Source organism: Vigna radiata, chromosome 6 (genome assembly GCF_000741045.1).
Source record: "Vigna radiata var. radiata cultivar VC1973A chromosome 6, Vradiata_ver6, whole genome shotgun sequence".
Classification (NCBI taxonomy): domain Eukaryota; kingdom Viridiplantae; phylum Streptophyta; class Magnoliopsida; order Fabales; family Fabaceae; genus Vigna; species Vigna radiata.
The window spans coordinates 13,229,082-13,248,465 of record NC_028356.1 but is presented as its reverse complement, the minus strand read 5'-3'; the positions used below and the strand labels follow the sequence as shown (position 1 = coordinate 13,248,465).

The 19,384-nt window shown below is 31.3% G+C and overlaps 1 protein-coding gene across 3 annotated transcripts in view; it reads right to left on the bottom strand.

Moving 5' to 3' along the window:
• The window catches only part of LOC106765193 (sugar transport protein 5), a 23,873-nt gene extending 9,171 nt beyond the window's left edge, over window positions 1-14,702 (bottom strand). The window contains exons 1-3 of one of the 3 annotated variants that reach the window (XM_014649727.2): window positions 14,467-14,565; window positions 12,323-12,425; window positions 10,668-10,987 (exon numbers count right to left, since the gene is read on the bottom strand). In XM_014649727.2, the coding sequence (XP_014505213.1) occupies window positions 10,668-10,973 (306 nt within the window). In that variant the 5' untranslated portion in view covers window positions 10,974-10,987; window positions 12,323-12,425; window positions 14,467-14,565. Of the gene's footprint in view, window positions 1-10,667; window positions 10,988-12,322; window positions 12,426-14,466 lie in introns of all 3 variants that reach the window. The other 2 variants (XM_022782127.1, XM_014649726.2) reach the window with 2 other exon arrangements.
• Between the last annotated feature and the right edge of the window lie 4,682 nt (window positions 14,703-19,384).

The following is a 19,384-nucleotide window of genomic DNA, read 5'->3' as shown; positions in this document are numbered from 1 at the left end:
CTTATGGATAACTACGTCCATTCATACACAGGCCTAGACCGAACGCGTCTAGACGCCTCAAGGCCAGAACCAAACGCGTTCTGACGCCTTATGGACAACTACATCCATTCATACAAAGGTCTAGACCGAACGCGTCTAGACACCTTAAGGCCGGGACCGAACGCGTCCTGGCACTTGATGGACAAACCATCTAAGGGTCCGAAGACCAACGAATCCAAACATTCCATAAAGGCTGATGAAGTCATCACGAAGACAAAAGTCTAAATATCGTAGACTAAAGGTTTTAACGCGACCAATTGGTAAGGCAAATTTCCAACCCAACGAAATATAGAAGATGTATTGACAATCAAACCAGAAAAAACCATGTTCAAAAGACTTATAAAGTCATTACAGAATATTACGAAGTTCTAGAAATGCTGATATAAAATTGCTAAGTTGTCAGGCCACCACATCCCTAGCAACTTCCACAGCCGGGTCACCTTCGGCGGTATAAGTGCCATCAAGAATGTCATCGATCGATACCAGGCGACCTTCATACATGTCCTGCTTGAAGGTCAGATGACTCATTTGTCTCAACGCCTTCTTGAAGCCTTTAGTGTGCTCCTGGCCAATAGCATCCAACATCTCGGCCTCAGTATTTTTCCATTCTACCTTATCCTGCTTAAGCTTGGCATTTTCCTTCAGCAACTCATCCCTCTCCTTTTGAATATTGCTCAAATTAGCAATCGTCTTCCTGGCTTCTTCCATGTCTTTGAGCAGCCCATCTCGTTTGGTCTGCAGCTCCAAGCTAATTCTGCACAACTTCTCGGCATGGGCCTTTCCTTCCTCAATGACTTTGGCAGCTTCCTCGGCCTTCTCTGCACACCTAGCATGGGCGGTCTGGACATCCTCAAGTTCTTTTTTGAGACGACCTACTTCATTCTGGACGTCCCCCTGTTGGAAGCATAAACCATCTTGAAGGCCGTTGCTCCACACCGTAGAAGATTATCAAGCAGAAACTCAGACATCTGCTGCTCAGACATGGACGCCATTACTTTCTCCTCAGCGGCGTCAAAGTGGAACTCGATCTTATGCCTAAGATCAAAACCGGGGTCCCACATCCATAGGGGCAACGATCGTTCTTCGGTCGGTTCGCCAGTCTCGGTCACGGTCTTATCTTTCCCAGACACACTGGCCGCCCCTTCCACCCGGACGACCTTCCTCTTGCGCGTCAAACCTTACTCAGGGGAAGGAGGGGCATCCTCCACGTACACGATCGTCGAAGGGTTCGAGGACGCCCCAGTGGATCGACCCTCTTTCTTGGCAACTCGAGATTGCCTAAACCAATCCTTCTTAGGAGCCATGACTTCTGCAAAATTTCACAAATACTCATCAATTATATTCAACCAAGCAAACAAAAATGATCAGCAACGAAACCCACCAGACACCCTCGACCCAAGGTCGTTGAACTTCAGGCAATTGACTATCTTCCTCGAGGAAAATGGACGAGGTAACTTGACCAAAACATCCAAGTTCCTCTTCTCGACATCAGTCATGTCCTCTCGGGGCCAAGAAGTTAGTGTTCGAGGGGTCTTGGTCCAATACAAGGGAAATCTGGGTCTACCATCGTCGTTCAGAAAAAACGATTTACCAATCTTCGTAATGGACACTTTGAAAAATTGGTTTGTAAAATCCTTATACGACTCTGCAAATAAATTGAAAATGGTGTTCTTTGCCGTTGAACTTAAGGAGACCCAGCCTTTCTTGACATTAGGGCGACTTTTGAAGAAAAACAAGAATATTTTGGCTGTTGGTTCAATGCCCAAGGCCTGACACAACACACCGAACGCTTGGATATATCCCCAACTGTTCGGGTGTAATTGGGAAGGAGCTACATTTAAATATTGTAGAACCTCCATTTGAAATCGGGTAAACGGAAGTCTAATGTACATATCATAGAACAAACATAAATAAAAATAAAAGTAATTCTCTCCGGCAACGTCCTCCCCATGGAAGACTCGCTCCTCCTTCCTACAGGCAATCAATTTTAGGGCCACATTATACCCTAGGGTTCGAAGAACACAATTATTCTCCACCCATCCTAACAGTATATCCTTATTTACAAAAATGGTGTATTGATCACCAACCTCACGAGATGCCCATGAGTAATCTACCGGAGAAGATGAACAATCTTGCCCCGGATTCTCGACTTCGACTCCAGCACTAACAAAAACCCTATCTCCGCTCAACAAAGACTCAACATATCCTACAACTTTTGGTTGAATGACTGGTGAGTCACTACGCTCCTTATCGTCATTATCAGATAAAGAATGAACGGAGGTAAAGGAAGCCATTATTACTTGGGAATGGGAGAATGACACAGTTTGGGAAGAAGACACTTGGGCAGAGCAAGAACTTCTCAAGATGGACTATGGAGATGAAGCAGAAATTCAATGTAACGGTTCATTTCGAAATCATTAACTTATTAAAGGCATGGAGGTTACGAAACCGTGACACTGTCCACACCGTTGGATGCACAGGATCTAACGGCTCTTATTTGGCGACTCTGCCACTACCCCAACGCGGGAAAAACTACTTACATTTTTTAGGATCAAACGACAACACAATTGTGTCGTTTCCAAGTCACTCACAGAACCAAACAGGTCTGTCTGACTACCCAGCGCGCACGCACTCAGGATGAACGGTTTCCACACCGAACGACACATACACTCATAAAAGTCCTTGGGTCAACCAAGGTCCTACACCTTCTCTTAACCTCGAACTTGGGGGGATGATGTACGGTAGTATATCTCTGACGCTCGGTCTGACGGTCAGGCACATCAACGTCAAGGCCGGCTAAACCGAGCGGCCCAACTTACCAATTAAATGGGCCGAATTATCAAACTGATCCAACTTTATTGGGCTCGAGGCCCATCATGTCGCAAATGCGAATAAATGAACAATATCATATATCACGTATCAAATAATATCTGAATAGAGATATATCAGGTAAGTTTGTTTATATTATATTTTGTTTATATTTTATTCTGTACTATTGATCTCATATCAATCCAAAGCCTATAAATAAAGAACTAAGGGCTCCAAACAAGGTACGCTCACATTCTCTCACACTCATACTCTCATACCTGACTGAGTACTATCGTAATCACGATAACCCTCTCTCCATTCTAAGCATCAACTTGCTGAGGATTGAGGGTCCTCCATTACCGACATCTAACTTGATCGTCGGAGTGCCTTTACAGGTACCCCCCCCCCTCTCGGGTGGAGATCGTAACTTGACGGACGGTTTAAGGAACGAACGACAAAGGTATTTGAAGATCCCACATCAAAAGGAAGCAGAATCACGTCATCGAGATTAATCCTTTCGGTCCCAGAAATATCTACCGAAACAAAAAGTTTTGTTTAGATTGTACTATCTAAAATATAAATTTAGAAAGAATTGGGTGAGAAAGAAGAAGGAGGAGGAAGGGGCCATGATGGTGGAGGAAGAAAGTGATGAGTGTGGTAGCGTTGATTAGACACCAACAGAGGTAGAAGAAAGGAAAGATGGATGTGTTGGTGAAAGAGAATGAAGACAAAAGTAAATGGATAGTTTCACAAATTTAAGAAAGTCTAGGAAGAAATGCGTGAAGGTGCAGGATTCACTGTTTCTCTTGCACCCCATAAAATCTATAAATCTCAAATTATTTCTCATTAAAATTATAATAAAAAGATAAGAATTACTTCTATACCAAATGCTACAATCCAAAAAATATTTCCAGATTTAGAAACATATTTTGAAATATATATTTCAAAATAAATTGAAAAAGATATTTTGAAATATACTTTTTAGAATATAATTTTGATTCAAAAATACTTTTTTATTATACAATTCAAAATATAATTTTTTTTAAATACATTTCAAATTGTGTAATCTAAAAAGTATTTTTTAAATACATTTTAATATCTATTTCGGAATGTATTAAAAAAATATTACGAATATTTGAATATGAATATAGATTGTTAGAATCTTTAAATATGCTAGGATGATTAGTTATAAGGTGGTTTATTTATATTAATTTTATGACTAAGACATAATTGTTATGAAAAGATATTGTATATATCCTAAACAATATTTTGATTTGACGAGGAGTTGAACTGGAATTGTTAAAATATGAAATGTGACTGACAATATGTTGGTAAGGTTAGTCTCCATCGTGGTATTAGAAGTCTGACATCGACTAGAGATAAGGTCATTTTAAAGTATATAAGTGAGTGCAAATCTCACCTTACAAATTAATTTTGTAAAGTTGAGTTACGTTTAAAGTCAACTTCTTAACATGGTATTAGAACCTAATTCGATCCAAGGACCTGAGGGTTATGGGCCCACCACACTTTTGGTGGCATATCGCGACTCCTACTGACATGGATTACATGCGTCGAGATCACCTTTTCATTCTCTTTCTAGATATGGCATCGTTAATCTAATCAAGCCTTTTTGGGCTTTTAGGGTTTTTCTCTCTCTTCTAATATCCCTTATGCGACCAATGTGTCTAACTAATCAATCTATACTAACTATGTCAATGTGAACTTGTCCATTGATAACTTAGGTGTCACTGAATATGCGACTTAGGAGTCAGACATGAAACTTTGGCTTGAGAGTCAGGAGTATCTTGATCATCTTACTAAAAAAGGAACTATTATTGCACCCGATGAATTTTTACATTAGAAGAGATTTGATGTTGTGTTATAGTTCTTAAGAATATAACTTACTCTTCTTTAAAACAATTTTTTGTGCCTACGACACATGTTTTGAAGTCTAGCAACAAGAAAAATTATTATACACCAATAATATTCAATGTCCTTATGGTGTTTGTCACGATCTTTTCAATGTTGTTGCTCCTTGAAGTTAGCATTACCCAAGAAATAGAGCAACGGTAAAAGTTCTTCATGGTATTGGCTTTACATAGACAAGGTTATAATTATTCCAATGTTTGTGATTAGATTTTTGGTTCCCCTATGGTACCCAATTTTATTTCAGCTTATTTCACCCTTTTGCATGTCTTAAGTAAACTCATCAACGATACACTTGTTTCTATCGATGATTCCTCTGTTTTGGCAACTCAACGTGATGATTTCAACCACTCTTGCAAGCCAGGAAAAGGGAGTCACAAGTATGACCATTCTGGTAGGCTAGGCCACAAGATTGGCAGATGTTATGCATTACATGTTCATCCTTCTTGATTTGTTTTTTAGCTTAAACTAATTCTTCCTCACAATCATCTATTGTGGATCCTCCTCCATTTGATATCGTTGACAAATCTACTTTCTTCAATGAAATTCTTAAATGGTGTGAGGATCGTCATCTCTCTAGTTCCACTATTGTTGTTGCATGAATAGGTAAGAAATATTTTTTCTTTTTTATCCTTTCCGAATAGTTTATCTTTAGTTACAATGGCTAATGGGTCTGGGGTTTTAGCTTATGGTGTTGGGACTTTTAATCTTTTTCCTTTTTTTATCCACTAATAATGTTCGTTATGTCATAGTTTCTCCTTCTAACTTATTATCCATTAGTTGTCTTGGTATCAGATAATTGAATTATAGTTTATCCTATAAATATTTTACATTTCTTGGGTTTATTGTTCCACCCATTATCAAACTACTATTAGATCATTCATTAAATATAGTTCAACGCATGAGATGTATTTGCCTCGGTGTGAGAGGGTGTGTAAGAAGTCTCACATCAACTAGAGATAAGACCAATTTAGAGTATATAAGTAGGTACAAACCTCACCTTACAAGTTAGGTTTAAAGTCCATTTCTTAACAATGGTCAAGGATCTTCTTAATGGGTAGTGGTGTTCAGGTGTGAGGAGGTTGTTGAGTTGAATGAAGTGATAAAATGTGCTATAGAAAATTGTGAGAATTTGAAAGTGGAGGAACTCAAAAGTAAAGAAGAAGAAAGTTGTCTGGGGAAAGGGACTAACTTGATTACAACATTGTTTAAGGAGAGGATGAAGAGTTGTGGAGGATAGCTTTAGGGACCAACCCTGAGTTAACAAATTTTGATTGAAAGTAAATAATGTTATAGAGAGCAATGAAAGCATAATATTGCCAAAGACTCCTAAGGTAATTTCTCTTATGTTTTGGCTACCTGTTTGCATTATGTTGTAAGAGGTGTAAGGTCTTGAAGCATAAACATCAGTGGGAAGGGAGATCTGTTGGAAGAGATACACAAACTGTAAGAGGTGTAAAGGTTGGGCGCATGAATACCAGTGCAAAGGGAGATCTATAGGTGCAGAGGCTAGGTACAGGTACAAAGGAGGATAAAATTGTCATTTCACCAAAATTATGGGGTTGTTGGAAGAAAAGAAGGAGTTATAGGAAGAAATGGCCTACAAGAAAAAGCTACATGGTTTAATCCGTAAAGACTTGGCTTTAAGGTCCATTACATAACACATCAATTAAGGCACGCACAGAAAAGGAGTAAATGACCATACCTAGTCTCTCAAAGTAGCTTCGTTGGACCTTCAATGCATCACGACAATGACGTGGAGGAGACATGACAAAAGGAGAGTTGTGACCAGGACGCGTAACAACAAGCTTTGCCAATGGCACCCAAGAGGAGGCTCTGCGATGATGTGGCAACGATGATTGGATTGCTCAGAACCCAGGTCACCGAACTTCATAAAGGTTATCGGTTGTGAAGGAGAGCCTGGTTAAGGAGGAGAGTATAGGGGTTAATTTTTTTAGGTTCAACGAAAGTGAAATTAGGGGAGGGATTTTCCAAAGTTTGGGCATATTTCATAGACAAAATTATCGGTGGCCTTAGATTAGTCGATAAATTAAATCACCAATATGTTATCAATGAACATATTGGTAAATGAAAAGTAAGAGTCCGTTGATAATTCCGTTTACCAACGACCTTAGATCCGTTGATAATTTTCTATGGGTAAAATGTTTTTTTACCATAGTGAAAATACATAATCTCCCGTCACATTTGTCTTTTTCGAAAATCACAAAACTTCACATCATATCCTTTCCAATTATGTTGTGTAATAACACAATTAATGCTATAGATGATGGTTGAACAAAATAAAGTCGAAGAGTATTTGAGCTTGTGCAAATGAAATTGGATCCTCTACAGTTTCTCTTATCATATTTTCTTAATCTAAAATCTCATTCACCTATCCTTCATATTTCTCTTTGCTTACTTGTATTTGTCAAACCCCTGACAAGTGTACCAAATCGTTATCAAGTAATATAAAAGGTAAGACCGAGTATCGTTCTCCCAAAGGACTCAATGGCCTAAACGTTTATGTGATTTGATTGCATAAGACTTGAAAGAAAAATAATTTGTAAGGTTGATGCCAAAACAAAATTTAAATATGCAAATGCAAATTGAATCAATTAGAAAAGAAGACTATGAATTAATGGAGTTGTTGGGGTTTTCAATTTCATCTTTATCCACCTCCTATATCCACTATTCTTGTTAAATTCGCTTTATTATCAATGTCATTCAACTTTTTTATCTACTCAAAACCCGATTCCTCGGCGAAGAGAGCCTATTATCAATTACTAGTTTACCATTCCTAGTCTCTCTAATTAATCGAAACGCATGATAAACAGAAGTTTAAAGCAATTGGTTGTCCTGCTCCTATTCCTAGGTAGTATTGCTTAACCAAGAGAATTCCTATCAGTTCGAGACTTCCCCGTACGTTCCCGTATCGACAAAAACAAAGATCAATACACCGAATGAGTTAAACGATGCAAGCATGAAAATCGGATAAGAAAACCCAAACTATTGATAATACAAGCATGTGAATAAAACAAGAATTTCAATATAAGAGAGTTTCAAAAGATTACATTGTTCCCCAACAACAATGGGTTTAGTTCACCATGAACATGGTGAAACTAGATGGAATTAATGAAAAGAATGCAAGAATAAACCCTAGAATTGGTGATTCGGAGCTCCCGCATCCAAAAACCGCCTCCAAGGAGTGAAGAAGAGCTCTGGACGTCTCTGATTGCCAAAAGATTACTCTGAGAATCGCACTGGGTCTATTTATAGGCCATAAAAATAACAAAACTTCGGCCCAGGCCCATTCACTTAGGCGCTAAGCGCTAGCTAACGCTCAGTTGTGGCAACGCTGGATGCTTAGCGCTTACTAGACGCTCAGCGGTCTGCGACTTGGACGCCCAACGCTGGGTTGACGCTGGACGGTGGTCGTGGCCCCTCCTTTTCATCTTTTCTTGTCCTTTCTCTATTCCAATTCCTTCCTTCTTCATCTTAATCATTCAATTGTCGTAAAATCCTACCAAAACAATGTAAAACCAAGCATAATATCTCTAAAACCACTTTTGGCTCTCTTGGTCTCTAACTTAAACAAAATACATGATTTCAAGCTAATTCTAAGTCATAAAGGTTGTGTTTTGATATCAAATTAATGTATAAGAATAACGGTTTTTAGACCGTTATCAGCATTGAGGGGTTATAGTGAGACCATGCATCATGTAGTAAGTATCCACTTTATAAAAGTACTTGTCATATAATTCTTTAAAGATATTTGCATAAAATATATTTACAAATTTAGATAATAACCAATTTTTTACCACTAGACAATTTATCTTCTTGATCAACAAACAATTTATATACTTAACGATCAAACGGTCTATTACTTGTCATTTTCAGGTAGTCTAAGATATGGATGATGATCTAATGGTTATGACTTACTTAAATACTCTATGACATACTGAAATAGTCTATGACATACTTAAACAATCTAATAATGACTTAGAGGATTTAATGATATCTTATATAAAATTTATTAGTCTTATTTTGTGTAGATATTTTTGTGTTTTTCCATTTCTCTTCTATATTATAATTATTCAAACATATCAATAAGTTTTCTTGTTTCTCTTCTCTTTTTCGCTTCTTCTTTCCTTTTTTCTTATTTCTTTGTGACTTTAACATAAAAGAACACATATTTATAAAATCAAATTATAAATATTTTTAACTAATTTCTCTCATTACAATTTAAAGTTAAAGTCCTTGTTTAAGTGTTATTTAATCAATGTCTCGAGTTGATGTGCATAAAACAATAATTATGTAAGAAGTTTCAAAAGTCCACCAAAACTAATTTGGACCAATTCAATCATCCCAACACATTTAAACACAATTTTTTCCTTAGTAAAAACATATAATACAATATAGCTAATAATGTTCATTTTGATACTTTTAAGCTTTATTCAAAAACTCATGCAATCATCACCATCCATGGAATTAAATTTCAAAATATAAACTATTAATTCAATTTAGTTTGAAATAAAATCCCTTGAAGTTGTTTACAATACAAGTAATATGACAACAAAGACTTAAGGGTAGTTGAAATATACAGGCACCCTCAAGATGATTTAATTTTCATCCAGAAAAGGAAAACTACATTGTCTATTAGTAATGTAATTTGTTTTCATATTATTACTGACAATTTTGGTCGCCGATAATTACGAAGGACTATAGTCGTCGGTAATGTAATCTGTTTTTCCCTTCATTATCGATGGATCATAGCCTTCAGTTATTACTAACGGTCAAGTTTTATCAGTAATTATCAGCGGTTCACGTTTATGAGTAATTACCGACGGTCTATTTTCATCGATAATTATCCATGGACATACCATAAATAATTATTGAAAACCAAATTTATCAATAATTACTTTTGACAAGATATTTATCAATGAATTTTTAATCGTCGATAATCCATCGAAAAATTGACATTATTCACATATTTTAGTAATTATTGATAGAAGAAATCCGTCAATAAATTAATTTATTTTTGTAGTGTGTAATAAATTTCATATAGAGTATAGATAAAACTAATTTGTTATATAAATAGGATAATTTTTATTTTATAAATTGATTTAGTAAAATTAAGTTAAATTTAAAGATATTTTATTAATACAATATAATAAACTATTTTGATGTTAAATTTATGATGTCACATAAATATGTGATTCTTTCTATTGTTCATTTATATATGGAATTACACACTTAAAATAATTGTATACATCTGTGGAGTTAATCCTAATTTGGAGAAAAGGAGAATAAATGTTAATTCTAGCAAAAGCATCACTTTTCTCCAAATTTATTTTTAATAATCGAAATGAGTAGATTTGAAAAAAAAAAATTAAGGAAAAAGTTATCTCATGATCATGACTTTAATACAAACATTTTTAAATTAAAACTGTGTTTAACTGTCACAATTTTAATTCAATTTATTTTAAATTTATTTTAAACTGAAATTGTATCACATAACTTTAATTCAGTTTTAATAGAAGTTTTATAAGAATGATACGAATCTAATTTATAATATTTTCAACTAAAACTATATCATCTTAATGGGCCTTAAACTTAAAAATTGTTTTAAAATAAAAATCTTAACACTTCTTCAAAGGTAAATTGTGTTACCTTCACTCATCTTACCCACTCTCAATTTTTGTTTTACAAATGTGACCATTTTAATAATTTTTCAAAAGAGTTATCTCACGTGTCACCCCTGTACCATTGTATAATAAATGAATAACTAATTTAGAAGGAAAAACGCTTTTAAGTTAACTGATATTAAAATAAAAGGCCCTAATTCAACCTTTTATTATAAATGCATAAATGATTTATATAAAAATTTTACTTACTTGATTAGTGAAACCGACCCCAAAGCCAAGTAAGATTCGACCTAAGATGAGCATGAAAATATTTTGAGCAGCACCATTGATGGCACCACCGGCAAAAAAGATGCAACCACCAAAGACCATGGTGTTTCTCCGACCCAACGCGGTGGTGACACGACTGGCCAAGAGAGAGGATATTAATCCCGCCAGATGAAGGGAGGACGTAAATAGTGTAAACAGCTGATTATCATACACACAATACTCGTTTCTTTCAGCTCTGGCAGACTTTCTTAATATCGATGGAAAGAATTCTTCAAGAAATGGTTTCATGGTGGTAACACCTCCTGAAATCACAACATTTTTGTTTCAATTAAATTCTTCCTTTGTTCCCAAATCATCACCAAAGTTTTAACCTTTTAAGAAAATAATAAAATAAATTTCATTCAATAACTAAAATTAGTTTATAAATAAATTTAAATAATCTACGCAATATTAAAAAAAATACTCTTATTATCAATTTTATTATAAATTAAACTCGATAGAAGGATTTGGAAAAATTTAATTGAAATGCAGGCTAAACTAACAAAAATGAACACAGTGTTTCACAAAAGGACTTCATACTGCAATTTTTAGATGGTAGCTGCTGTGAGAATTCAGCATTGTTAATTAAAATATTAATTGTAAGATATTAATTGTAAGAGTTACATATGCAAGTTGTGCAATTAGTTGGTTGTAAAGTGAGAATAATTAGAACTAGTTGTGTCTCTTGTCAAGCATGATTTTACTGAATAATCCTCTCTCTTATACTGCAATAACTGTTTCACCCAGATTAAAGAAACATTTAATTCCTTAACTTTTAATTAACATAAACGTATTTCAATCTTTCAGTTTTTTCTCTTTATTAATTTTTATTTATAAATTTTAATAAAAAGAATTATTTTATATAATCATCTTTTTAAACTGATTTGACCTTTATCAATATGAACTGTTTTATTAATTATTTAACTATTTAGGTTTTATAACTTTTTTAATTTAATTAATTACTTATAAGTAAATAATTTAATTTTGAGAAATACTTATTTTATAATTATTTATTTTTTAAAAACCTTTTTTAATAAATTTAATAACATTTTTTTTATTATATGATACACATTTATCCATATTAACGTATATAACTCTTAGGGTGTGTTCTCTTGAGGGAGAGGAATTGAGGGAGAGTGAGTGGAAGGATTTGAGGGGATTTGAAGGTAAATTAATTGTTATTTTTTTGAGTGGATTTGAAGGTAAATGAGAGTGAATTTGAAAGTAAAGTTTGTGAGAATTAGTGTAGGATTTGATTGATGTGATAGATAAAAAATTTGTTTAATTGATAAAAATTGAAGATTACCAAAATACCCTTAATAGGAAAAATAATATAAGATGATAATTATTAATGTTATATATAATTGTAAAAAAATTTATTAGAAGAAAAAAATAAAATTTATTTTTTAAAATGTACAAAAAATTATAATTTAGTAAATTGAAATAATAATATAATATTTTATAATAATTATTATTATTAGTTTTATTATTATTATTATATTTATTATTAATATATATTATTATTAAAACCATCCTTAGAATGAATATTTTTATTTCAGAGCAGTGCATGTATCTACCCTACAAAAGCTATTTCATACCAGGGATAAAAGTGACTTTTTATTACAATCACCTCCAAATCTTCTCTATCAGCGAGGAATGAAATTTTTTTATATCCTCCAAATCCATCCGCACAAATCTATGCTATTTCATGAAAACGAACATAAAATTAATCGCAAATCCATCTGCATAAATCATTTTGTACAGTAGATTACCTCAAAGCGAACTGAGCATTAAGGAACCAAAGTATATATTTTTTTTTTTTTGTAATTCATTTATTTCTCTCTACACTCATTATGCACCTACATTAATGATCATAAAAGTTGTAATAACAATTTTTTTTTTCTTCTTTACAAAAATCCAAACAAAAAAAAATGACTTGATTAGACAGAAAAAATAGAGGCATGGCTGGTCCATACGTGTGATTACCAAACCAAATACCGCACTCTTTTTTTCATAATTTTTTTTATTCTGATTATAGAATAATACACATTTATATTTATTTAATATATATTATAAAAGTAAAACAATTATAAAAAAGTGAATTTTGATATTTTAACCATTTTGTTTTTACACAGAACGGACAAATTAAAAAAATTATACAATTTGGAGGTAAGTCGAATTTCAAAAAAGTTGTTGACTCAATAATGATGAGTAAGTGGACTCAATTTTGAGCTGGATGCACGATTTTTAATTTTGATTTTTAAAATTAAAAATCGCTTTCTTAGTGCATGATTAGTGTGTACAGGATTCAAAAATCTCATTGACAACGACTTCCGTGGTGGATTTTTATTTAAATCAATAACACACATTTGGGAAACTCGGATTTGGCATAAATCAAAACATATATCTTAATAATTTTCTTTTTAATAATTTTTTAATAATAAATTATATATTACTATTTTATTAGGTTTAATATTTAAAATGGACCTATAACATACTATCACACGAGAGATTGTAAAAAACATTATTAAAAAAACATTCTCCGTAAAAGAAAATTACTCACTTGAATTTTTTTTGCAAAAGTTAAATTTTTTCCGAATTAACAGATAAACATATTTGCAGAAGTTAAATTTTAAAATATTTGGAATAAAAAATTATAAAATAACTTGAATTTGTTTTTAATAGTTTCGTAGATAATACAAACGTGACAGTGGCTTTCTTTACAACCCACGTGGAATTAATAAAATACTTTCTTTACAACCCACGTGGAATTAATTAGAAATAAAATATCTCACAAAACTCTAAAGTTAATTATCACAACCATTAATTTTAAAATGTTATATAACCTATATAATTATATTAAATTTATAACAAACTATATAATTATTTTCTAAACTATATATTATATTAATTTTAAAATAAACTATATAATTATTTATTAAACTAATCAACATTATGTTGAATTATTTTAAAATTGTTTTGACCCACATACTATAATAAACAATTTCTACCTACATACTAAAATATTTTATTATAAAAATATACGAGGTAGCCGAGACTTAGTATTCCTTGAAATAAAGAATTGTTATTCTAGCATAATAAAATATTTTATATTCTAATATAAACGGTTTCTATTACTTAAATTATCTGCAAAGAAAAAACAAATAGAAAATAAAAGTCGTGTTTATACGCCACAATTTCAAAACAAAATTTCCTAAATGGAAATCGCTATGAGTACGTTTTTAGTGCTAAATTAATTAAATTGGACATCATTTTCTGAATTCAAACTTTAGTTTTAATTATTACACAATACATCCAGAACACCAATTCTATTTAAAAAAAATAAATTCAAATAACTCGTAAGTATGCCGGACTTTTTACTTTAAAATTGAAATTCAAAATCGTTTTCATTGATTATGATATCTGAATGATAAAGTTGTGTGTTCCCAGACTTTGTAATTTCTTTTAAACATTTGGGTTCTGATAATTTGTGTAAAAAAAATACACTATTTAGGTCAAAGTAAACCAGGTCACAAAGCATTATAACCTAGTTTGTTACTCTTTTCTTGTTCATCATCCCGAGACAAAATACGTATATGCTCATCACGAAAATAAATTATAATACATATACTGTGTTCGATGGATTGTTTACAGAGAGAAACTAATTGAAACACGTAAATTAAAAGAAGGTGATAGGTGAAAATAATTAGAAATTAATAGTAAAAATATTTTATGAAAGTACCTGTGATTCCGATGTCGTATCCGAAAATTAGGCCACTGGATGCAGCAACGATGCAAGTGATGAGAACGGAGACTGTGATCTTGCCGTCGAAGGCCATGGTTGAAGAAGCATCAACGGAGAATCCTCCCACGGCCATTTTTTGGTCGCTGTTTTTCCTTTCTAAACACTGAAAACAGCTATATTGTTGTTAGGTGTAAGATTCCATCACAAGAACTTGACAATTGAATGTAGTCTTAAATAGAGGGGAAGTGTGTGGGGCTTCCTTTTTCTCTCTCAAAAAGAGTAAACGCACAGTGGCACGCTTTACAACAACACTTACCGGATGATAAACCGTCAAAATGTGATGGCTAGATAATCTATTCTCAATTTACGACTAATATTATTTATACAATCACTTGTGTTATTATTTATTGAAATATTACTACTTAATTCAAATAATCATTTTTCAATCTTTAAATAGTATTACGATGGGATAATGATATTTAAATAACTTTTTATTTATAATATTTGAACCTTGATTACGTGTCAATATGTGATTAGTCAAAAATTACTCCACAATCAATAATAATAATCATAAACATTATTGTGGAGTAATTTTTGATCAATCACATATTCACACGTAATCAATATTCAAATGTTGTAAAAAAAAAATATTGTCTAAATATCATTATCCATTACTATGTTTCCGTCTCTAACTCAATTTCATAAGGTCGGTAGAATATTACTCATTAAATGTTGATAGATCCTAAACTTAATTTATAACATGAATAGGCTTAAATACGCATTTATAAATGATTCTTCAACCTTAATTATATATAATTAAGAAGGAGTTATNNNTATATATATATATATATATATATATATATATATATATATATATATATTCAGAAACTTTTTCTGTTTTTATTACAATTAACTTTCAATAACGATTTGCATATCATTGAAAGTAAGTTTAATTGTGTAGTCTATATTTATGGTGATTTTTCTCCAATAAGTTTTTCACTTTTTTTTAATTTAAATTTGTCATTATTTTTTAAAAAATTGAAACAATTAAATATTGTCGTAGTTTCATATTAACACTATTAAAGATGGTGTTATGTGTCAGTTCATGATTTTTTTAAGGAAAAAATTCTTTTAACAACTTTTTTTTGATAACTCTTTGACAAGGTAACTTGTGATTAGTGTGTTTCAAATATTTTTTTTAAATATAAATTTAAACAAATCAATAAAGTTATGACACATCAAAAAGTTGTTAAAAGAAGTTGTCAAAATATCATGATCCTTTTTTTAAATTTTCTAAATATTTTGTTAATTATTAGTATTTTTATTTTTTATTTTTAAGAAAAAATTAAAAAAAAATTGTCACATGTCTAGTTGACATTTTGACATGTGACAATCACAGTGTGTGTCACTAATAGTGTCATGTGTCATTATTAGGTCACCTATCATTGCATTAGTCTCAATTTTTTTTCTATATTTTTATTTTGTCTCAATTTCATCCCTGTATTTTTTTTGTCTCAGTTTAGCCTTAATTTTTTAAGAAATTAAATAATTTTGTCCCTTTCTAAATTAAAAAAAAAATTAATTTGTATGTAAATCTTTACAAATATTTTTATTAAAATTAATATTTTTATTAAATGTTTTTAATAATATTAAGTTTATTTATATTTATATTTAGTTAATTATATAAATGTCAATTATGTTCTTTAAAAATACTTATAAGAGTTAAAAATAATAATAAGCAAATTAATAACGTGGAATTTTATTTCTTAAAATAAAAAATTGGAGAAAATTTTGTGAAAATTATAATTAATGTGGAAGATCATGGAAGAAGAAACTATCTTTAATTATTGTTTCCATGAAAAATTTCTCTAATTTTTTATTTTAAAAAAGTTAAATTTCAAATTAATGACATGGAATTTCATTTTCATATCAATACTTATAATAAAAGAATGGGAAACAAATTAATTGCATGGAATTTTATTTTTTTGAAATAAAAAATTGGAGAAAATTTCATGAAAATTCTAATTAATGTGGAATATTATGGAAGAAGAAAGAATTAAATATGTTTTTAGTCCCTGTACTTTGGGAAGATTTTGGTTTTAGTCCCTCTTTCAAACTAAGGTACAATTTAGTCCTTCAACTTAAGAAAACTCTGGTTTTAGTCCTTTTTATCAAATTTTTTTAACTTTATTTGGTGTTTCAAACGCGTTTCTCAGTTAACAATGAAGCAAAAATGTGTCAAATAGTGTAAACAATCCAAATGTTATAATGAAACGTGCTTGAAACATCAAATAAAGTTAAAAAAATTTGGTAAAAAGGACTAAAACCAGAGTTTTCTAAAGTTGAAGGACTAAATTGTACCTTAGTTTGAAAGAGGGACTAAAACCAAAATCGTCCCAAAGTATAGGGACTAAAAACATATTTAACCCAAGAAGAAACTACCCTTAATTATTGTTTCCACTAAAGTTTCTACAATTTTTTATTTAAAATAAGTGAAATGTCACATCAATGACATGGAATTTCATTTTCACATCAATAATTTGTTCACCGAGTCATATCATTTGAAAAATCTACATCATTGTGTCATGTCACTATCTTTTTAAGAACGTAATTAACATTTATATAATTAGCTAAATATAAATATAATTAAACTTAATCTTGTTAAAAATATTTGTAAAAATTTATATACAAATTAAATTTTGTTTGAATTTGGAGAGGAACAAAATTGTTTAATTTTTTAAAAAAATTTGGACTAATTTGAGACAAAATAAAAATAAAGGGACCAAATTAAGACTAATGCAATGACACGTAGCCAAACAATGACAGTAGCACTATTAGTGTCACATTGTCACGTGATACAATGTCAGCTTGACACAAGACGATTATGTTTTTAAAAAAAAAATTCAAAAAATTAATGAATTGATACGTGACACCTTTTTAATGGTGTTAATAAAAAACTAACGATAATGATCTATTTGTTTCAATTTTTCAAAAATAAAAATTCAATTGAGATAAAAAAAATAGGTGAGAGACTTATTTAAAAAAAAAAAGTTACCAAAATTAAGAATTATTTGTATAATTAAACCTTTAAAATAATAAAGGATAACTATAATAACAATTGTCAAATTGTCATAGTTTGTATGTAATTTTTTTAATGACCTTATTTATTATACTATATGTGTTAGGTACTTCTTAATATTAATGTCTAAAAGCTTTAAAAGCTTTGTGCTCTCTATATAGATCTTTAAGAATATGATCATTGTTTGTGTAATCTTTAGAGATAATATCTATTTGTACTTAATAACATAATCTCTTGAACCTTAACATATACATAAACTTGATATTGTGTTGCTCGTGGATGAGTGTTCATGATAGATACCATTTGAGTCTTAACAATGACCGTCACAAACCAACATGTAAAATGGACAAGGACGACAACGCTTATATATGTTTTCTTTTTTCATTTTTAAAAAATTGAACACGTATAAGAGAGATTATAATAATTTAGATATCTTACATAATAAATTTATCTAATTTACCTTGTATGGTTTAATAGGTATTAGACTTTTCATTTCTGAAATAAAATTGTCACAGGGTGACGGATTCATAAAATACCTTCACAAATTAAAAGTAAATAAATTATAATATAATTGCAACTATTAAGATTAATCATGACAATATATACAAATTAAAATTGTTATTCACATTATGAAGCGTATCGTTTCAAAATTAATAAAATCAATTCGTTGAAAAGCAAATCTTAACCTAATTCACAGTAAAGAATTTATAATTTTTTTCTTTAATATAAATAGACCAATTAATTTATGACAGATGCATTGAGAATAAGCGAATTATGGACGAATATTCAAACCATTGGAATGGCAGGTAGTCATAAGTTTGAACTACCATATCAAAGTTCGTTGCGTGAGCACCGAAGTGATATCATTATCATATTTCTCTTCTTCTAGGAAAGAAGTGATGCGTTTTAGCTGAAAACAAAAGTAATTAATGAAATCGAAATATTTTGGATAAACATATTATTTCATTTCACTGTTTTAATATTTATCACAATTTTAAAGTAATTAGGTTTTATTTGAAACAAGCGTACTAAAAATTAATTTATTTTATCAAATTTGTACCATATGGGCCGGACAGAACATGTGGACGACCAAACGGGGTCTCAACATATATATGGACCATACGAGATGGACAGTCCCCTAAGTGGACAATGCACTAGTGCAACGAAAGGAATATACCGCGGTTATTTTTCACTATATGTTGCGGTTTATGAACCGCGACATATTTAGCCGCGGTAGTAAGTTAGAGACTTTAGGTCGCGGTTACAACCTCGGTAAAATGATTGGGGAATATACCATGGTTGTAGTAGGAACTGCGGCCCAAACCCTTTTTTTTTTTTAAAAAAATATATTCAGTATAGGCCGCGGTTGGAACCGCGGTAAAAAACCCAGGAATAGACCACGGTTCTGGCACTAACCGCGGCCAAAGGTCTTTAAAAAAAAACAATAAAAAACAAACACTTTATACCGCGGTTGTACAACCGCGACATATTCCCCTGCAGTTTTTTAAAATAGCAGGTCTGTTTTTGTGATATCCACTACCACAAAAACAGACCTGCATATCAAATACACGTTCAAATTCATTTTCAGCAGAACAAACACATGTTGAAATGTATTTTAACATCAAATAAAGTACAAAGTCTAATAAAATACAATCTAATCAAATGCAATGTTTAAATCTAGTAACTAAGATCTATTGTATAATCTAACTATATACTTTGCAACAACGTTCCTCATGAATAATAGTGGCTTCTCAGGAATTGGTGTAGTAGTCTTAAATTTCTGCACAAGACAATTCATATTAATTAGTGTATATGAATTCTAAATTTGGAAAAAAA